The sequence below is a fragment of the Aspergillus vadensis genome (genome assembly GCF_003184925.1).
Source record: "Aspergillus vadensis CBS 113365 unplaced genomic scaffold BO88scaffold_3, whole genome shotgun sequence".
Taxonomy (NCBI): domain Eukaryota; kingdom Fungi; phylum Ascomycota; class Eurotiomycetes; order Eurotiales; family Aspergillaceae; genus Aspergillus; species Aspergillus vadensis.
Window position 1 is genome coordinate 557,723 of NW_020292041.1, and position 13,994 is coordinate 571,716.

The following is a 13,994-nucleotide window of genomic DNA, read 5'->3' on the forward strand; positions in this document are numbered from 1 at the left end:
CGTCATGTTACTAAGTGGTTTTGTTGCAGTCAATATTTACCAGAAAAAAATATTTATATTTATGGTCGACCTCAAAAGCACGGACGACAACTATCAGACTACTCATGAATGCCAGGCATTTATACTTGTCTTCTATGTTCTTCGCCTATGGGAAGCAAACCAAATTTTCAAAATGGAACAAATAAATGCACCAGTTGCTGAGACTATTCGCATGATGCACAATGGCCATGGTCAAGACCCTCTGCGTTTGTTTGATGGCTACTCTGACGGAATTAGCCAATGCATCAACCTAAGTAGCCTTCAACATTGTAAATCAGAGAGTCAGCTCTGCTACTTGGATATGACGATGTATCAAAATTCGACAGGAAAGAGGAAAACATATAATAATTAATTGAGCCATTAACTATATAGCCGGGCCAGTCCTGTTCGCCAAACGCGGGAAGAGTTTCCAGGCATTCTTGAAATTGATCATGTCCCGCAACTCCTGATTCATATGGTAGTTCTCCAGCTCCTCCAAAAACGCTGGGTATGCAGTGATCGGCGCATATGGGAAATCACTTCCATACAAGATGTGGTCGTGTGGAACCATCCTCAATAGCATATCCAGAACCTGCGGCGATGAACTCAACGCCAGATCAAAGTAAAAGCTGCGGAATGCTTCCATCGCCTTGTCATGAGTTGTTCCTATGCGGTATGAGACTGCAACGTCTGGAGCCTTCTTCATCGGTGTCGTCACCCGGGAGATGAGATACGGCAAGGCCCCGCCTGCGTGCGACAGGATGACTTTACAGTTTGGGTATTTTAGTCTGGTGCCACTGGTAATCATGTCCATTGCTGTGCGAGTCGTTTCGTGAGGATAGTCGATAGCCGGCTGGGGTAGCTTCGGGTTGACGGGGTGAATATCGACAGGGTGGGTGGGATGGACGAAGACGACACAGCCTCGCCTGTTGAGTTCAGCCCAGATGGGTTCAACGTCCTTGTGACCAAGATAGGTGTTGGAAGGACCATAGCGCGTAAACAGAGTGACACCGTCAGCATGCAAGGTGTCTAGTCCATAAGCAATTTCTGCGAGCGCGTCCTCGGTATCCAGTATATCGGGCAGAGATACGAAAAAAGCGAAGTGGTCGGGGTCTTTGTTCCGCAGGTCTGCCGCATATTCATTCATTCTTCGGGCCAGTTGAGCGCGCAATTGACGCTCTGGGGCAATGCATGCCCCTGGCGCTGTCACCGAAAGCACCGCAGTTTTCACACCAATTCGCTTCATTAGCAGTTTAGATGCTATAGCGTTCCAGCTGGGAGTGGGCCAGCCACTGGGGTCGCCCCCTTGTTCTTCCAAAGCTGTAATTAGGTTAACTGAGAGGTATCATGGATTCCGAACGAGTGGCTATTACCCTGTGCATAGAAAGGTGGAACGAAATGATGGTGAGTATCGATCTTGTTCACTGGCGGCGCATGGCTCCATCCAATGGCTTTGTCCCGGAGCCAGTCGAGAACGTGCTCACCCATGATGCCACAGAAGCTAGGCTGGAACAAAAATATGGTCAGAATGAGTATGATAAGAGTCAAAGTAGAAGGCATCGGGGGCAATCGTTCCACGAAACACTCTGCGCCCCCGCTACGTTAATAAAGGACCCATGTGGGAACCGGGACGGACCCGGACGCTCGTCGCCCACATCGGGTTCTTTCCGAACTTCATCATCACAGGGCCGGATCTTCCGTAGCAGAAGCCAAATTGTCGCCAGGATAAAGATGGACGAAGCAGCAAAATATGTCCTTGAAATTCAAAGTGGATGAGTCTTTCATGATTCCAGGAATTCGATATCCCTCCACTCTGTTGACCAACCTACGCACGGCGCCATGAGCAATTCAATCCACGCCCAGATCTCCGGGCTTGCCAAAGAAAATCCACTCTCGGCAACCCTCATGACTATAGCAGCTTTTTTAGCAACAATATTCCTCGTCGTTCAGGAGATTTTTACTCCGGTCGGGAAACGCAGACCTCCCCATGGAAAGAGATGGAAGCTCCCTCCTGGCCCCAAAGGAATACCGATATTCGGAAGCCTGTTAGACGTTCGCAAAATTCGCGATGACCAAGATCACATAACAGTGTGTGGGATTCCTGATGACTATTATTTATGGAGAACTGATTGAACATAGAACAATGAACTCGCGAAATATGGCGAGATGACTACTCTGCACCTCGGATCAAAAACGTGGATTTTGCTCAATAGCAAGCGCGTGGTCTCGGAAATTATCGCAAAACGCGGTACGCTCACAAACGGCCGAAGCCCTATGCCCGTTGCCAGTGGCATTGTTAGCCGCAACGGGCGCTCTCTTCTGCTTCCTCCCTCGGGATGGACTGAGAAGCGACGAGTCATGCACTCGCTGCTCAGTGGCACCGCGTTAAAGCAGTATGCATCATGGCAGGAACTGGAAAGTACCCAACTGCTTGCTGAATATCTGTTCCAACCGGAGAGATGGTACCGTCATCACTATCGGTATGCAAACTCCGTGGTCCACCGCATTGCGCTCGGGGAGCGGCTGGTCAAATCAGGTAAAGAGCTTGAGGACCTACAGAATGTTGTTACCTATTTCGTGGGCAGCATCGGATCCAGCCTGATTGACTGGTTTCCCGAACTTGATCATCTCCCTCGCGTTTTGCAGCCATGGAGGAAGCACTGGGAGAAGCTCGGTGATTGGAACGAGGAGGTCTACAAATCATGGTGGATTCCAGTTAGAGAGAAGGTAGAGCAAGGAACAGCGCCTCCGTCATGGGTTCGCGACGTTCTTTTGCACCCGGACACCAAGTTTACTGGGGACGATCAGGAAGCCATGTATGTTGCCCTGCAGCTTCTGGAGGCTGGATCCGATACGACCCGAGAAGTATTGAACATTTTCGCTATGGCAGCTCTTTGCTATCCGAAGGTTTTCCAAAAGGCCAGGGAAGAGGTCGACCGATTGTGTTGTAATGATGGGAGTCTCCGTCTGCCAGGGATCGACGACCTTGAAAATATGCCCTACATTTGCGCCTTGATCAAGGAACTCCTGCGGTGGAGACCCATTTTCGTTCTGACCCCTGATCATGTGCTTACCTCGGATATGGAGTTTGAGGGGTACCACTTTCCGGCAGGGGTTGGCTTCGTAATCAACGAGGTTCCAGTATGCAACGAATGCGAGGACCCAGAGGAATTCAAGCCTGAGCGGTGGCTCGATGGACATGAAACTGACGCTGCACATGGCCTGTGGCAGTTTGGCGGAGGCCGCCGGATCTGCGTTGGTTACAGGCTGGCTTTCAGAGGACTGTTCATCAATGTGGCACGCCTAGTATTCTGTTATGATTATGCAGCAGTAAGTTATCTCCAAAGTATTGATGAGGAAGCAATGTTAATGCTGACATCTGGCAGGCGGGACCATTTAACCCAAAAAGTCTCAATCACCACAAAACCGATGAACCATTTCCAGTCAAGGTAACCCCAAGAAGTGAGGACCATGTTAATTTGATCTTGCGCGAAGGAGAATCACTGCAGGTTTTGGAAGACGCCAAACGTCGAGTATAGAAACCTTAAGCTAGCAGAGATAGTTGGAAATGCATGAAAACGTATGATGGCCGTTTCAATCCTTTAAGCAAGCTATAACAAAGTCTTTGATAGCCCTTGTAGTTGCACTAGGCGGCCTTCTAGCCCCAAAGTCCATAAGCGGTCCATCGTGGGTTTCATTACTCATGTGCAAGGCCACGTTTCCCTTACATTTTGTTTTCAAGACCTTGCCCAACAGTCGAATATGATCGCTGAACACCTCTTCGCAGCCGCCGGTCACAAGAATATGATCCACAGCCGTGAAACCGTCCCACCAGCTTTCCGGAACATCCAGGGCCATTCCCCAGCCATATCCAGCAGATATCTCCTCGTCCCACGGAGAATCATCGACAAGATAACGTCCCCATTCGTCTACATTTTTGCGAGTAAGGACATCCGCACTGAACCACCTTTGGTAGGAAGGTGTACTGAAGTCAAACGATGCTAGCGGCGACACAAGAAAACATCCTTTCACAGGGCCCTGTAGGTGAATGACATCCTTTGCCCCCTCCTTGGCTTGATAGTGGCAGTGGAGATGCGACATGAGGGAAAGCGACAGGTGGCCTCCAGCAGAGTCTCCTCCGAAGACGATCTGTGCGAGCTCAGATTAGCTCTTTGGTCCAAGAAGACCGACCTGCAAGCCAACCTACATCAGAAGGTCTATACCCGGAAATAAGTAGACGCTGTAATGCCGAAATTGCCTGTTTCATCTGTCTGGGATATTTGCTGGTCGGTATCAAGTCTAGATTCTCAGCACGTACGTAACATCATTTTTGATATTCATCACGGACCATATTCCAGAATGCACACACTCATATCCACCCCAGCGTTGACCGCCTCGGTTCGTAGATATGCCATCCAGTCCAAGTGCGCTTCAGAAAGTGGCATCACATATCCGCCACCTAGTCAACACTCAGCAATCATGTGTAGAGACGGCGGCGTTGGGGATTGAATATCATACCGTGGAAGAAAAGAAGTACCTTCTTTGATACACTTGGCCCTATCCAAAGCAGACGAGTGGCATTGTCCGCTGCTAAGACATCCACCGCACGGCTAACCCCATGAGACTGAACCCATGCTTCATATGTCTCTAGCGTAGATGGGAGCACTGCCTGCAACTGATCTGGGGGTGTGTTGGTCATGAGGGCGCCAACGAACCCATTCCACATAGACGATCCTAATGGCAACTTTTTGAAGCACGCACGAACAACAGCCGCCGGAATTCTAATAGCGGCCCGTGGCAGGACACAGAGCACGAGGTTAAAAAAGAAGCGTACTTTGGTCAGATTGGGTGTCATTTTTACTTAGCCTTTTCGTCTACCACTATAAAAGTTTGGCTTTAAACATGTTCAAGAGTAGAAGAGAAAAGGCATTTTCTACGCGTTCAGGGGTTTCAGATTACCCCATCATAGCCCACCCAACTCTGCTAGAGCATACGAGAGTTTCAGAAGCGTATCCATTTTAGCAAGCGCATGTCTGGAACGGACCCGAAAAAACAGCGGAATGCTGCCGTTCCTAAGAACTGACGATCTTGGCTACCGTTACTGCTATTGGCCTCCGAAAAGCCCCCACCCGCAAATGGCACCGGAACACTCCCGGCTGGATGAACAGACCACTACTCTTCACATCCCCAAGTTGGAACTTGCAACTTGGAGATTGTGTCTTCCTAAGGACCCGGACTTTCGGACTGGGATTTTGTTGATAAGGCCTTCCCAGGACCTGCTCCACAGCACCGGGTGCCCCCCGTCTTCACAAAATGCCCCCGAAAGCATCGGGTGACCCAAAGCGACGGAATGGCGCACGCCGCAAGGTTGCTCTGGCATGCGACTCGTGTAGAGAAAAGAAGGTTCGCTGCGACGGGAACAAGCCCATCTGTGGGCCATGCAAGAGGCGATGTTATCGGATTGACCAGTGTCTCTACAACCCGGATAACACCCGGACGGCCAGCCGAGACGAGTAAGTTTGATGAGGAGTTCATCCAACAACCGGGAACATGAGCGCAATGCATGAAGGGGCTAACGCAAAGCAGGTACTTCCAGACCCTTCATCTCCGAATTAGAGAACTCGAAAATGTCTGTTTGACGGCTGGGTTATCAATCGACAGTTCACTGGGCCTTCGGGCCCAACTGGAACCTCATAGCGAGCTCAACAGAGGCGATGAAATACGAGTGGAGACGAGCAGCATTCCCATGGCTGTCGCCACCTCATTTAGGGAACCTGATGAGCGGGTCCCTACCGCTACAGGTTTCGGGGTTGGCATACCTCCGGAGCAACCGGTGCTAGCTGAACGCAGTGAAAGCGAAAACAGCCGGTCCAGACTGGTAGTGGAACAGAATACAGAGTGCTCACCAAATATAGGATCCTATGAGTCGCCGTTGTTCGACGATGGGGAAGCCCACGTCACGGGCATGGGGCAGATAACAGCTCCGGATGCTGAAAGCAGGAGGCAGTCCTCCCGATTCCAATTTTATGGTAGTTCATCCACTGCTTCGCTCATGAGGTTTGCCTGGCAGTCAATGCCTTCACGGCCAGCAAATGCTTCTAGTGCCGAACTTGTATCTAGCACATTGCAGGATACTTTTACCGAGTATCGGTTCGACGATTTTGCCCTCCCACCGCGCACGCTGGCAGACCACCTCGTCCGATGTTTTTTCGATCATGTATATACACTATATCCGTTCTTTCACCGCCCCGCGTTTGAAGCAGCCTATCGAAATCTCTGGCGTGCTGAAGATGAGGCTAAGATACCTCTCACAGACTTGAGAATTGGACTGGGTTCCGGCGCGGAGTCCGGCCCTAGATCAATAGTCTTTCATGCTGCCTTGAATTCTATTTTTGCTCTAGGCTGTCAATTTTCAGACATTGAAGACGTCGAGTCTGTTGCGAATTGCTTTTTTCTCAGGTCCAAACGCTTCATCGGACTTGACTTTCTTGATATCAATACCCTTGGGGTAGTTCAGACACTATTGATAACAGCGCTATTTCTGCAGAGTTCCCCCTAGACCAGCAGATGCTGGCATTCGGTTGGTGTTGCCTGCCGGGTTGCTCTAGGATTGGGACTCCATGAGTCGGATATTCTCGCTAGCTTATCGCCCTTGGAATCCGATATTCGACGCAGAACGTGGCACGGCTGTGTGATGATGGATGTGTAAGCCCTGCCACTTTTAGCGGTCCTATATTAGATCGTGCTGATCCATACTACAGCACTCTTAGCATGACGCATGGCCGACCTACCATGACCACCCATCTAGCTCCTCTCCCTCCACCAGAAGATTCGGAGTTGTCTCGACAAGATCCGCCGGGAGAGCCGTCACTGCTGTCATATTATATTGAGGTCATCAAGCTCTACAACATCCTAGACAGGATCCTATCCGATGTATATTACGCTTGGTGTGGTCGGACACGCCAGGGTCGACCACAGGTGTCGACGAAGAGCCTGGGAGGCTTGGACACAATTCTTGAAATCGAAAAAGAATTGACTTCGTTCGAGGCTAATTTGCCTTCATGCCTTAAGTGGGATCCGGACACGCCGGAACTAAATTCAGACGGAAACCTGAACCAGGCAATCGCCCAGCAAAGAAATGTTCTTCACGCGAGGTGCACCTCTCAAGTCTTATTTCTAAATCGGTAGATATCTCTGACCTAGATATACAGATACTTGCATCTCCACCTCCTGCTCCATCGTCCGATGTTTACTCGGCTCTACTCAGAACGAGTACGCAAGCGAGAATCTGCAGGTGTGAATGGCTTCAGGGCAGATTCGGCTCACAGTTCCACAACCCGGAGCCCGTTATACTTCTCTACAGCTAATAAATCTGCTATCGCTTGCGTAATGGCAGCTATTGACTTAACGCACGTAGTCCATGAGACGTACCATACAAACGCCACCGGTGCATGGTGGTACAATGGATTCTGTATGACGCCCTCGCTTGCCATTTGATATCTACCTTCCCATCTGTACTGATATCCCGGGTTTAGATGTGTCAACAGCTGCCATAGTTCTCCTCATGTCCTTCTCCTCCCCTTCAGTGCTAGACCCGTCTACTATGGATAAAGCCAGGGTTGCGTGGAGAGAAGCTACGGGGGTTCTGGAGTCGATGGCCACAGTTAGACGCTCAGCGAACAACACGCTTCAGTTCCTCAAAGCTTTGTATCGGCAAGCAGTTCCTGCAGATGTGCAACAAACAGGAAGTCACACTGCTGGTACTGCTTCGCTACATTCAGATAACATGGCTCAACCTCACACCCCGTTTGATCACCCGGATCACGACTTGACTCAGGCTCCATTCTTTAATTGGGAGGAATATGCCGGAAGTATGGGACAAAGCCTGGAGGATTTGGGATTCTTGACGAGGCTTGACTTCCCCGATACTTTACCTTGACACTCAAGGGCTTGCGTTAGCTTCTGTTAAGTGATTATGTATAGACATTTGGATCGATTTATCCCTGGATGTGGCTGACAAATGTATTCTGCGGAAGGCAGTATGCACTTGCAGTTCATTTTCCTTTGAGTACTTTGAATTCTGCTGTGTTGGGGTCGACTTCCTGAATAGTATGGAGCAGAACATCAGGAGTCCTCGAGTAATGAATAAAGTAAGATGTGTAGTCGCCGGACCCATCTGTTGCAGCACTCTGACCTCCAATCAACACAAGCGGAGCGTCTCCGGCATGAACATGCATCACTGGCTACTACTGGAAATGATCATCTACCCCAAACCCCCCTGATCCGGGTCTGTCCCGAAACATGATTAGACTGGTGGAGGCCTCTGACACACGACTAATTCAGTACTAGCAGACCCCACACGCCGCACTCCTCAATTTTTCCCCATTTCCAAGGATATCTCCGCACTCTATATTGCACATGCCATATTCTACCTCGGATTATTCTATGCCTGCGGGCCAGTTCCGGGTAAAACAGGACCCCATCTAGCGCGCTTGTTCCCAAAGGATTCATACTTAAATCTACGCGATATCAAGACCAAAACAACCGAGAAATATATGCATAGATTAAACCATACACGTTTCTCGACATGACAACAAAGACCCCCGATATCCCGTCCTATAGCCAGATAGCCTGTGTTGGTGCCGGCTTGTCAGCCGTAGCCCTAGGAGCAACGCTAAAGAGATGGTACAACCTTGAAGACATCCGCTTCTTCGAACGACATCCCACGAGTGGTGGAACGTGGTATATCAACACATATCCAGGTCCGTTGGTCCATTGCGGTTATTGGTTTTCATTACGTTAACTTACTGAATTACTGACTGCAGGATGCGGCTGCGATGTGCCTAGCGCATTGTACAGCTTTTCCTTTGCTCTGAACCCCAACTGGACTAGGCTTATGCCTTCGAACACAGAGATCAAAGAATACGTTGACAACGTGGTTGACACATACAATCTTCGTCGAGCGATGACCTTTGGCACGGAAGTAGTCCGTAGTGTGTGGCGGGAAGACGTAAATCGCTGGACTCTATACCTACGTGAACTGGAAACGGGACTCGAATATACGCACGAGTGCCAGATCCTCTTTGCAGCAACTGGACAGCTTGTCGAGCCGCGACCATGTGATATCACCGGTGCTGCAGACTTCGGCGGGAGTATATTCCATTCGGCGCGGTGGGATCATAGCGTGGATCTCGAAGGGAAGAATGTCGTTGTTATTGGCAATGGCTGTATGCAATTTCAGTTCATTTCTCATCGCCACCGAAGAGGCAGACTGATCGTCCTTTAGGCACTGCTGCCCAGATCGTCCCAGCTTTGGTCAACGAGGGAAAGATCAAATCCCTCACACAGATCGTTCGAACGAAGCACTGGATCTTTCCGGCTCCAAACTTCTCCTATCCTCGGATTCTGCAATGGATCTTCCGCTACGTTCCTTTGGCCATGAAGCTGCACCGATTTCACATCTTCTTGCTCGCTGAAAATGACTTTCGCTTGTTTCCGATGACGAAGGGAGCAGCCAGACTTCGAGAGAAACGGCGAATCAAAGTAGAGAAATACATGCGAGAGGCAGGTCCAAAGAAATACCACGATCTCCTGATTCCGGACTTTGATGTAGGATGCAAGGTACGGCCTCCCTTGTTTGGCATTCCTTCTATACTTGGGTTCACGAAGCATCGAAAAATTATGCTAACTTCATGAACTGGAAAGAGACGAATCTTCGACCCTGGCTACCTCGAAAGCCTACATAGTGACAAAGTCCTACTAACCGACGCGAAGATTGATAGAATCACCGCAGAAGGTCTTGAGACTGACAAAGGCTTCATTCAGGCGGACGTGATTGTTCTCGCGACAGGCTTCAGGACTAACAAATTCATTCCATACATGGATGTGGTCGGGCGAAACGGCGAGAGTGTGTCACAGCACTGGACGAAGTACGACGGCCCAGCTGCCTACAACTGCTCGGTTCTTAGTGGCTTTCCCAACTTTTTCATGCTCCTCGGACCTAATGCTGCAACCGGACACACATCAGCTATGATGGCCGCTGAGAAGTAGGTTCAACATCTCAACCCCCACCTCTTCCTGTCCCCTTTGCTTCGCATCTAATCATAAATACTAGCTCGATTAACTACGCTCTTCGCGTTCTAAAGCCCGTTCTGGATGGTGATGCCTCATCAGTAGAGCTAAAGCCCAAGGCCGAGCACGACTACGTCTACTGGGTGCAAGACTCATTGAATAAACGCGTTTGGAACGCGGGTTGCGTATCAGTAAGTGGGATATGCATTGCAGTTAACTTCATAACCATCTAATTGAAGTTGCAGTGGTACCTCAATGACAAGAGATGGAACTCCATGTCTTATCCGTGGACCCAAGGTCACTACTGGTGGAGGAGTCTGTTTCCCACATGGTCCGACTGGCATATTAAGGTAGGTTGGGTCGTTGTTTACTTTCCTTGCACTCTTATTCGATTTAATTGGATTAAACCAACACATATCATATCATTAACTGTCAGCAGAAGACTATAAAGCCATCGGGACGTAGATTCTCCAAGGCTTTATTCCTTGCTCTTTGTATTGGGTTCTTGGGGGTCGCTCAGCTTGGTTACATTGGAAACCTGTCTCCCGAAATTGTCAAAACTTACTTGGCCAGTGTACGATCCAGCATATTGGCCAAGTAACCTCACAGGAATAATGTGAGAAGAAGGGGGCATTGATTGGTTTAACATATTTGTTGATGCAGTTTGCCTGGTTTTGGTGTCCACTGAGCTGTTCATTATATTGTGTCTGTCCACGGCAACAATTTTTGTTTCCCAGTATATATCAGCGTAATATCAAAGAATGTTATTTGAGAGTTCATCAACTTGATAGATCATCTATACTTCGTTGTAATAGTCTTTGGCGCCTCGAAGTTTCTACAGAGTGGGAATTCAGTACCCAGAAGACTGCCAGCGTTCTACCACAAAGAGGGAAATTGGACGAGGTACCGTATGGAAGGTCCTCCTTGCTCTCATCGACACTGATAATGTGGAATGCTAACAGAGGGTTCCGCGTCAACCGTGAGGATTTCCCCTGATTCACTTGTTTGTGGCTAGGAGAGTCTTCGGAAAACCTGCGCAGCATCCTCGTACCGCGAGAGCGCATATTATGAAGTTTACACATGTTACATATGCAGTTTTACCATCGGCTGAGGAAATGTAATAACCGTTCCGTCTCATTGAGCAGATGGGGAGGCGGCTATGATATATACTGTCGAGATGCCCCAGGCTTCGTAGAGATAGATCTCCGGCACCGTTCCGAAGCTTCATATGACATAGGGTCGCAACGATGACATAAGTCTGTACTCGTCCGCATCACACCTATCGCTCTGTCTATTAGTTTAATCATTCCATTCGGAAGGCCTCGGTTCATTGTGGGGTACGGGCAATCGCCAGGAAGATGGATCCCATTCGGGTCCATCCCGGAACAGTCACGAACCTGGAGGCTTCCCGGACACGCGGGGTAAGAAAGATCGTCTACCTAGTTAGTATTTCCCCAACCCCATGCCTAATAAGACTGTATACGTCTACATGTGAATTATAAAATTCAGCCGTCAGCGTTGGTTCTGTTTCTCTTTCACCCTCGAAGAAGCGTATGACAATGGCTAAGACCGGCTTCCTTCCCCGCGAAGGTCTCTACATCGATCCGATAATAGTAGGGTTACGGAAAACAATATTTCATCCGTTTACCACATTAGTGTTGCAATTCCTGGCGCCAAAACTCGCTTTCCTTGTCCCATACGAACAACTGATCCGCATTACTGCAACAACTAGTATCCTCTTGTGGCTTAACGATTGGTTAACTTGCAAGAGCTTGAACAATTGGGTTACGGATCATACTTGGGACTGGAACAAGGAGCTGGTCGTGGTTACGGGGGGAAGCGGTGGTATTGGAGCGGGGGTCGCTCAGCGTCTGGCTGCACTGGGCGCACGCGTTGTTGTGTTGGACATCATCCCATTGACCTACAATCCTGGTTTGTACTCTGAATAACATTTTGCTTGCATCCCTTATTTGCACAAGCACTCTTTCTAAAAAAAATCCTAACGCAGACAACAAACGCATCCTGTACCACAAATGCGACCTGAGCGATGAGAAAGAAATTGCAAGTGTTTGCGAGAAGATCAGAGCGGAAATTGGTGATCCGTCTGTGCTGGGTAAGTGAAGTTAAGCAGGACCCCTCTCAGCAATTGCCTAATTGACTGACAATCTGGTAACAGTGAACAATGCTGGTCTGTCACGCGGGCGTACAGTAGTCGAGGGTACCTACAGCGACAACAGCATAACCCTAAAAACCAACTTACTGGCACCATTTCTCCTGTCGAAGGAGTTTTTACCGGCTATGATCCGACGAAACCATGGACATATTTTCAATGTGGCCTCGATGAGCGCTTATATCCCGCCTCCGGGACTAGCTGATTACGCAGCATCGAAAGCTGGGTTGATTGCATTTCATGAGGTAGATATATTAGGCCACTGTTCTCTGCTTGATTCTTGGGTCTACAACATGCTTATTTGAGTTAGTGTCTTGCCCAAGAGCTTCGAGTCCAGAATGCCCCGAAGGTCCGCACCTCGGTTGCCGTGCTGAGCTTCACAAAAACACCGCTTTTTAAAGGCGACACGAACCAGTCCAAATTTCTGATGCCGCTTCTTCATGTCGACACGGTTGTAGATGCCATTGTGGATATACTCGATAGTGGATTGAGCCAGACAGTCTACCTTCCAGGAATCTTTCGTTATTTTGCTGGCTTGGTGAGTTAAATCGACATCTTTCACTTACTATGGGATAATGACTGAATTCATGTAGCGAGGAGCTCCGGATTGGGTTCAGCAGCTGATTCGAAGCGGTACCAAGTCCTTGAGAGTGGATTTCAAAGGCCGACAGGAGATTGATCCGCAGACTGGAAGGCTTATTCAGTAATCTAGTAAGGGACCTAGGCTTAGATCCTATTATATCTTGATGAATAAGCAATCCCGTCCAATCAAATACACTAGCTAACTTGCCTTTATAGCATGGCATGTTCGCAGTTGGTGAGAATAGTCTTGCTTCCTGATATTTATCTCTTTTCAATAGATTCGGCCTCATGGATACTGCTCTTGAAGATGTTATGTCTAATTATATATTTCCTACTTAGGTGTGATGATGACATGAACAGTCTAAGGGAAGGGAATATATCCAAGTGATATATTTGACATCGCTCTGATCCGAATACTGACCAAGGGAATTGCTTTAATGGCTAAGTTTGAAACGATCATTGGAGACGCTTCAGGATTAGCTGTAAGGTATACCACGGAAATGTTTTCAGGTAGGTTTCAATGGCGGATACTGAAAGCTTACCGTATCGTTTTGTATTACGAAGATAAATCACATCTTGTAGTTAAGCTAAATCTTCTTGTACTGGCGACAGATACGGCAACATGGTTGAGACCATATTCTGAATTTATAGGTAAAGTAAGTAACTATATTATATTTATATATGAGTTCTTATTTTGTAGCCTGGTGAGTAAGTTGACTTGTGTAGTGTCCTTTATTCGGATCAGTTTCGAGATTATATTTGGATTAGCGGTCCGCAACGCGCCGAGCCAATATGGTTAAAATTAAGAGTGCGTATAATCTGGCAACTTCTGTGAGTTTAAGCGGAGATTGAACCGCTGGCAACTTGTCAAAGGCAAGGACATGTGTCACCCGCGAGCTTCGAGGGTGCATGCCACCCTTCTGACCATGGGCAGATACTTCCAACCTAACCAGCTGCTCGGTAATTTCTTAGCAATGTCCACCTTCTCTCCTTACCGCACGGTGCGCTTTCTTAATGCGAATCGGCCCTCAACCTATCATTAGATCATTAAACTCTATTTTCTCCAAGCTCGTGCGTCGTTCTTGTGTTTTTGGCTTGTCGGCTGCAAGGATGACCAGGGTCATTCATACATTCATGCATCCTGGTTGTTAAG

The 13,994-nt window shown here is 48.6% G+C and overlaps 6 protein-coding genes across 6 annotated transcripts; 4 read left to right on the forward strand and 2 right to left on the reverse strand.

Annotated features, from left to right (window-relative positions):
* Positions 1-403: 403 nt before the first annotated feature.
* BO88DRAFT_331829 (amidohydrolase family protein) lies at positions 404-1,506 on the reverse strand (the record flags this gene model as incomplete). The annotated part of the gene is made up of 2 exons (XM_025702696.1): positions 404-1,338; positions 1,392-1,506. 2 exons carry the CDS (start codon positions 1,504-1,506, stop codon positions 404-406), a joined length of 1,050 nt encoding a protein of 349 aa, XP_025566437.1.
* A 351-nt stretch (positions 1,507-1,857) lies between these two features.
* BO88DRAFT_473230 (cytochrome P450) lies at positions 1,858-3,557 on the forward strand (the record flags this gene model as incomplete). Its single annotated transcript, XM_025711757.1, has 3 exons — positions 1,858-2,106; positions 2,158-3,348; positions 3,405-3,557. The coding sequence occupies 3 exons, from the start codon at positions 1,858-1,860 to the stop codon at positions 3,555-3,557; spliced, it is 1,593 nt and encodes a 530-aa protein (XP_025566438.1).
* A 55-nt stretch (positions 3,558-3,612) lies between these two features.
* BO88DRAFT_411553 (catalytic protein) lies at positions 3,613-4,873 on the reverse strand (the record flags this gene model as incomplete). The annotated part of the gene is made up of 4 exons (XM_025708045.1): positions 3,613-4,167; positions 4,226-4,317; positions 4,367-4,477; positions 4,537-4,873. The coding sequence occupies 4 exons, from the start codon at positions 4,871-4,873 to the stop codon at positions 3,613-3,615; spliced, it is 1,095 nt and encodes a 364-aa protein (XP_025566439.1).
* A 205-nt stretch (positions 4,874-5,078) lies between these two features.
* BO88DRAFT_473232 (uncharacterized protein) lies at positions 5,079-8,002 on the forward strand (the record flags this gene model as incomplete). Its single annotated transcript, XM_025711758.1, has 7 exons — positions 5,079-5,235; positions 5,282-5,531; positions 5,605-6,526; positions 6,578-6,723; positions 6,780-7,172; positions 7,230-7,489; positions 7,554-8,002. The coding sequence occupies 7 exons, from the start codon at positions 5,079-5,081 to the stop codon at positions 7,955-7,957; spliced, it is 2,532 nt and encodes an 843-aa protein (XP_025566440.1). The 3' UTR covers positions 7,958-8,002.
* A 603-nt stretch (positions 8,003-8,605) lies between these two features.
* Positions 8,606-10,716, forward strand: BO88DRAFT_473241 (flavin-containing monooxygenase; the record flags this gene model as incomplete). Its single annotated transcript, XM_025711759.1, has 7 exons — positions 8,606-8,780; positions 8,844-9,245; positions 9,305-9,639; positions 9,724-10,064; positions 10,133-10,280; positions 10,335-10,439; positions 10,529-10,716. The coding sequence occupies 7 exons, from the start codon at positions 8,606-8,608 to the stop codon at positions 10,688-10,690; spliced, it is 1,668 nt and encodes a 555-aa protein (XP_025566441.1). The 3' UTR covers positions 10,691-10,716.
* A 932-nt stretch (positions 10,717-11,648) lies between these two features.
* Positions 11,649-12,966, forward strand: BO88DRAFT_473243 (NAD(P)-binding protein; the record flags this gene model as incomplete). The annotated part of the gene is made up of 5 exons (XM_025711760.1): positions 11,649-12,021; positions 12,098-12,202; positions 12,266-12,504; positions 12,570-12,797; positions 12,853-12,966. 5 exons carry the CDS (start codon positions 11,649-11,651, stop codon positions 12,964-12,966), a joined length of 1,059 nt encoding a protein of 352 aa, XP_025566442.1.
* Positions 12,967-13,994: the final 1,028 nt, after the last annotated feature.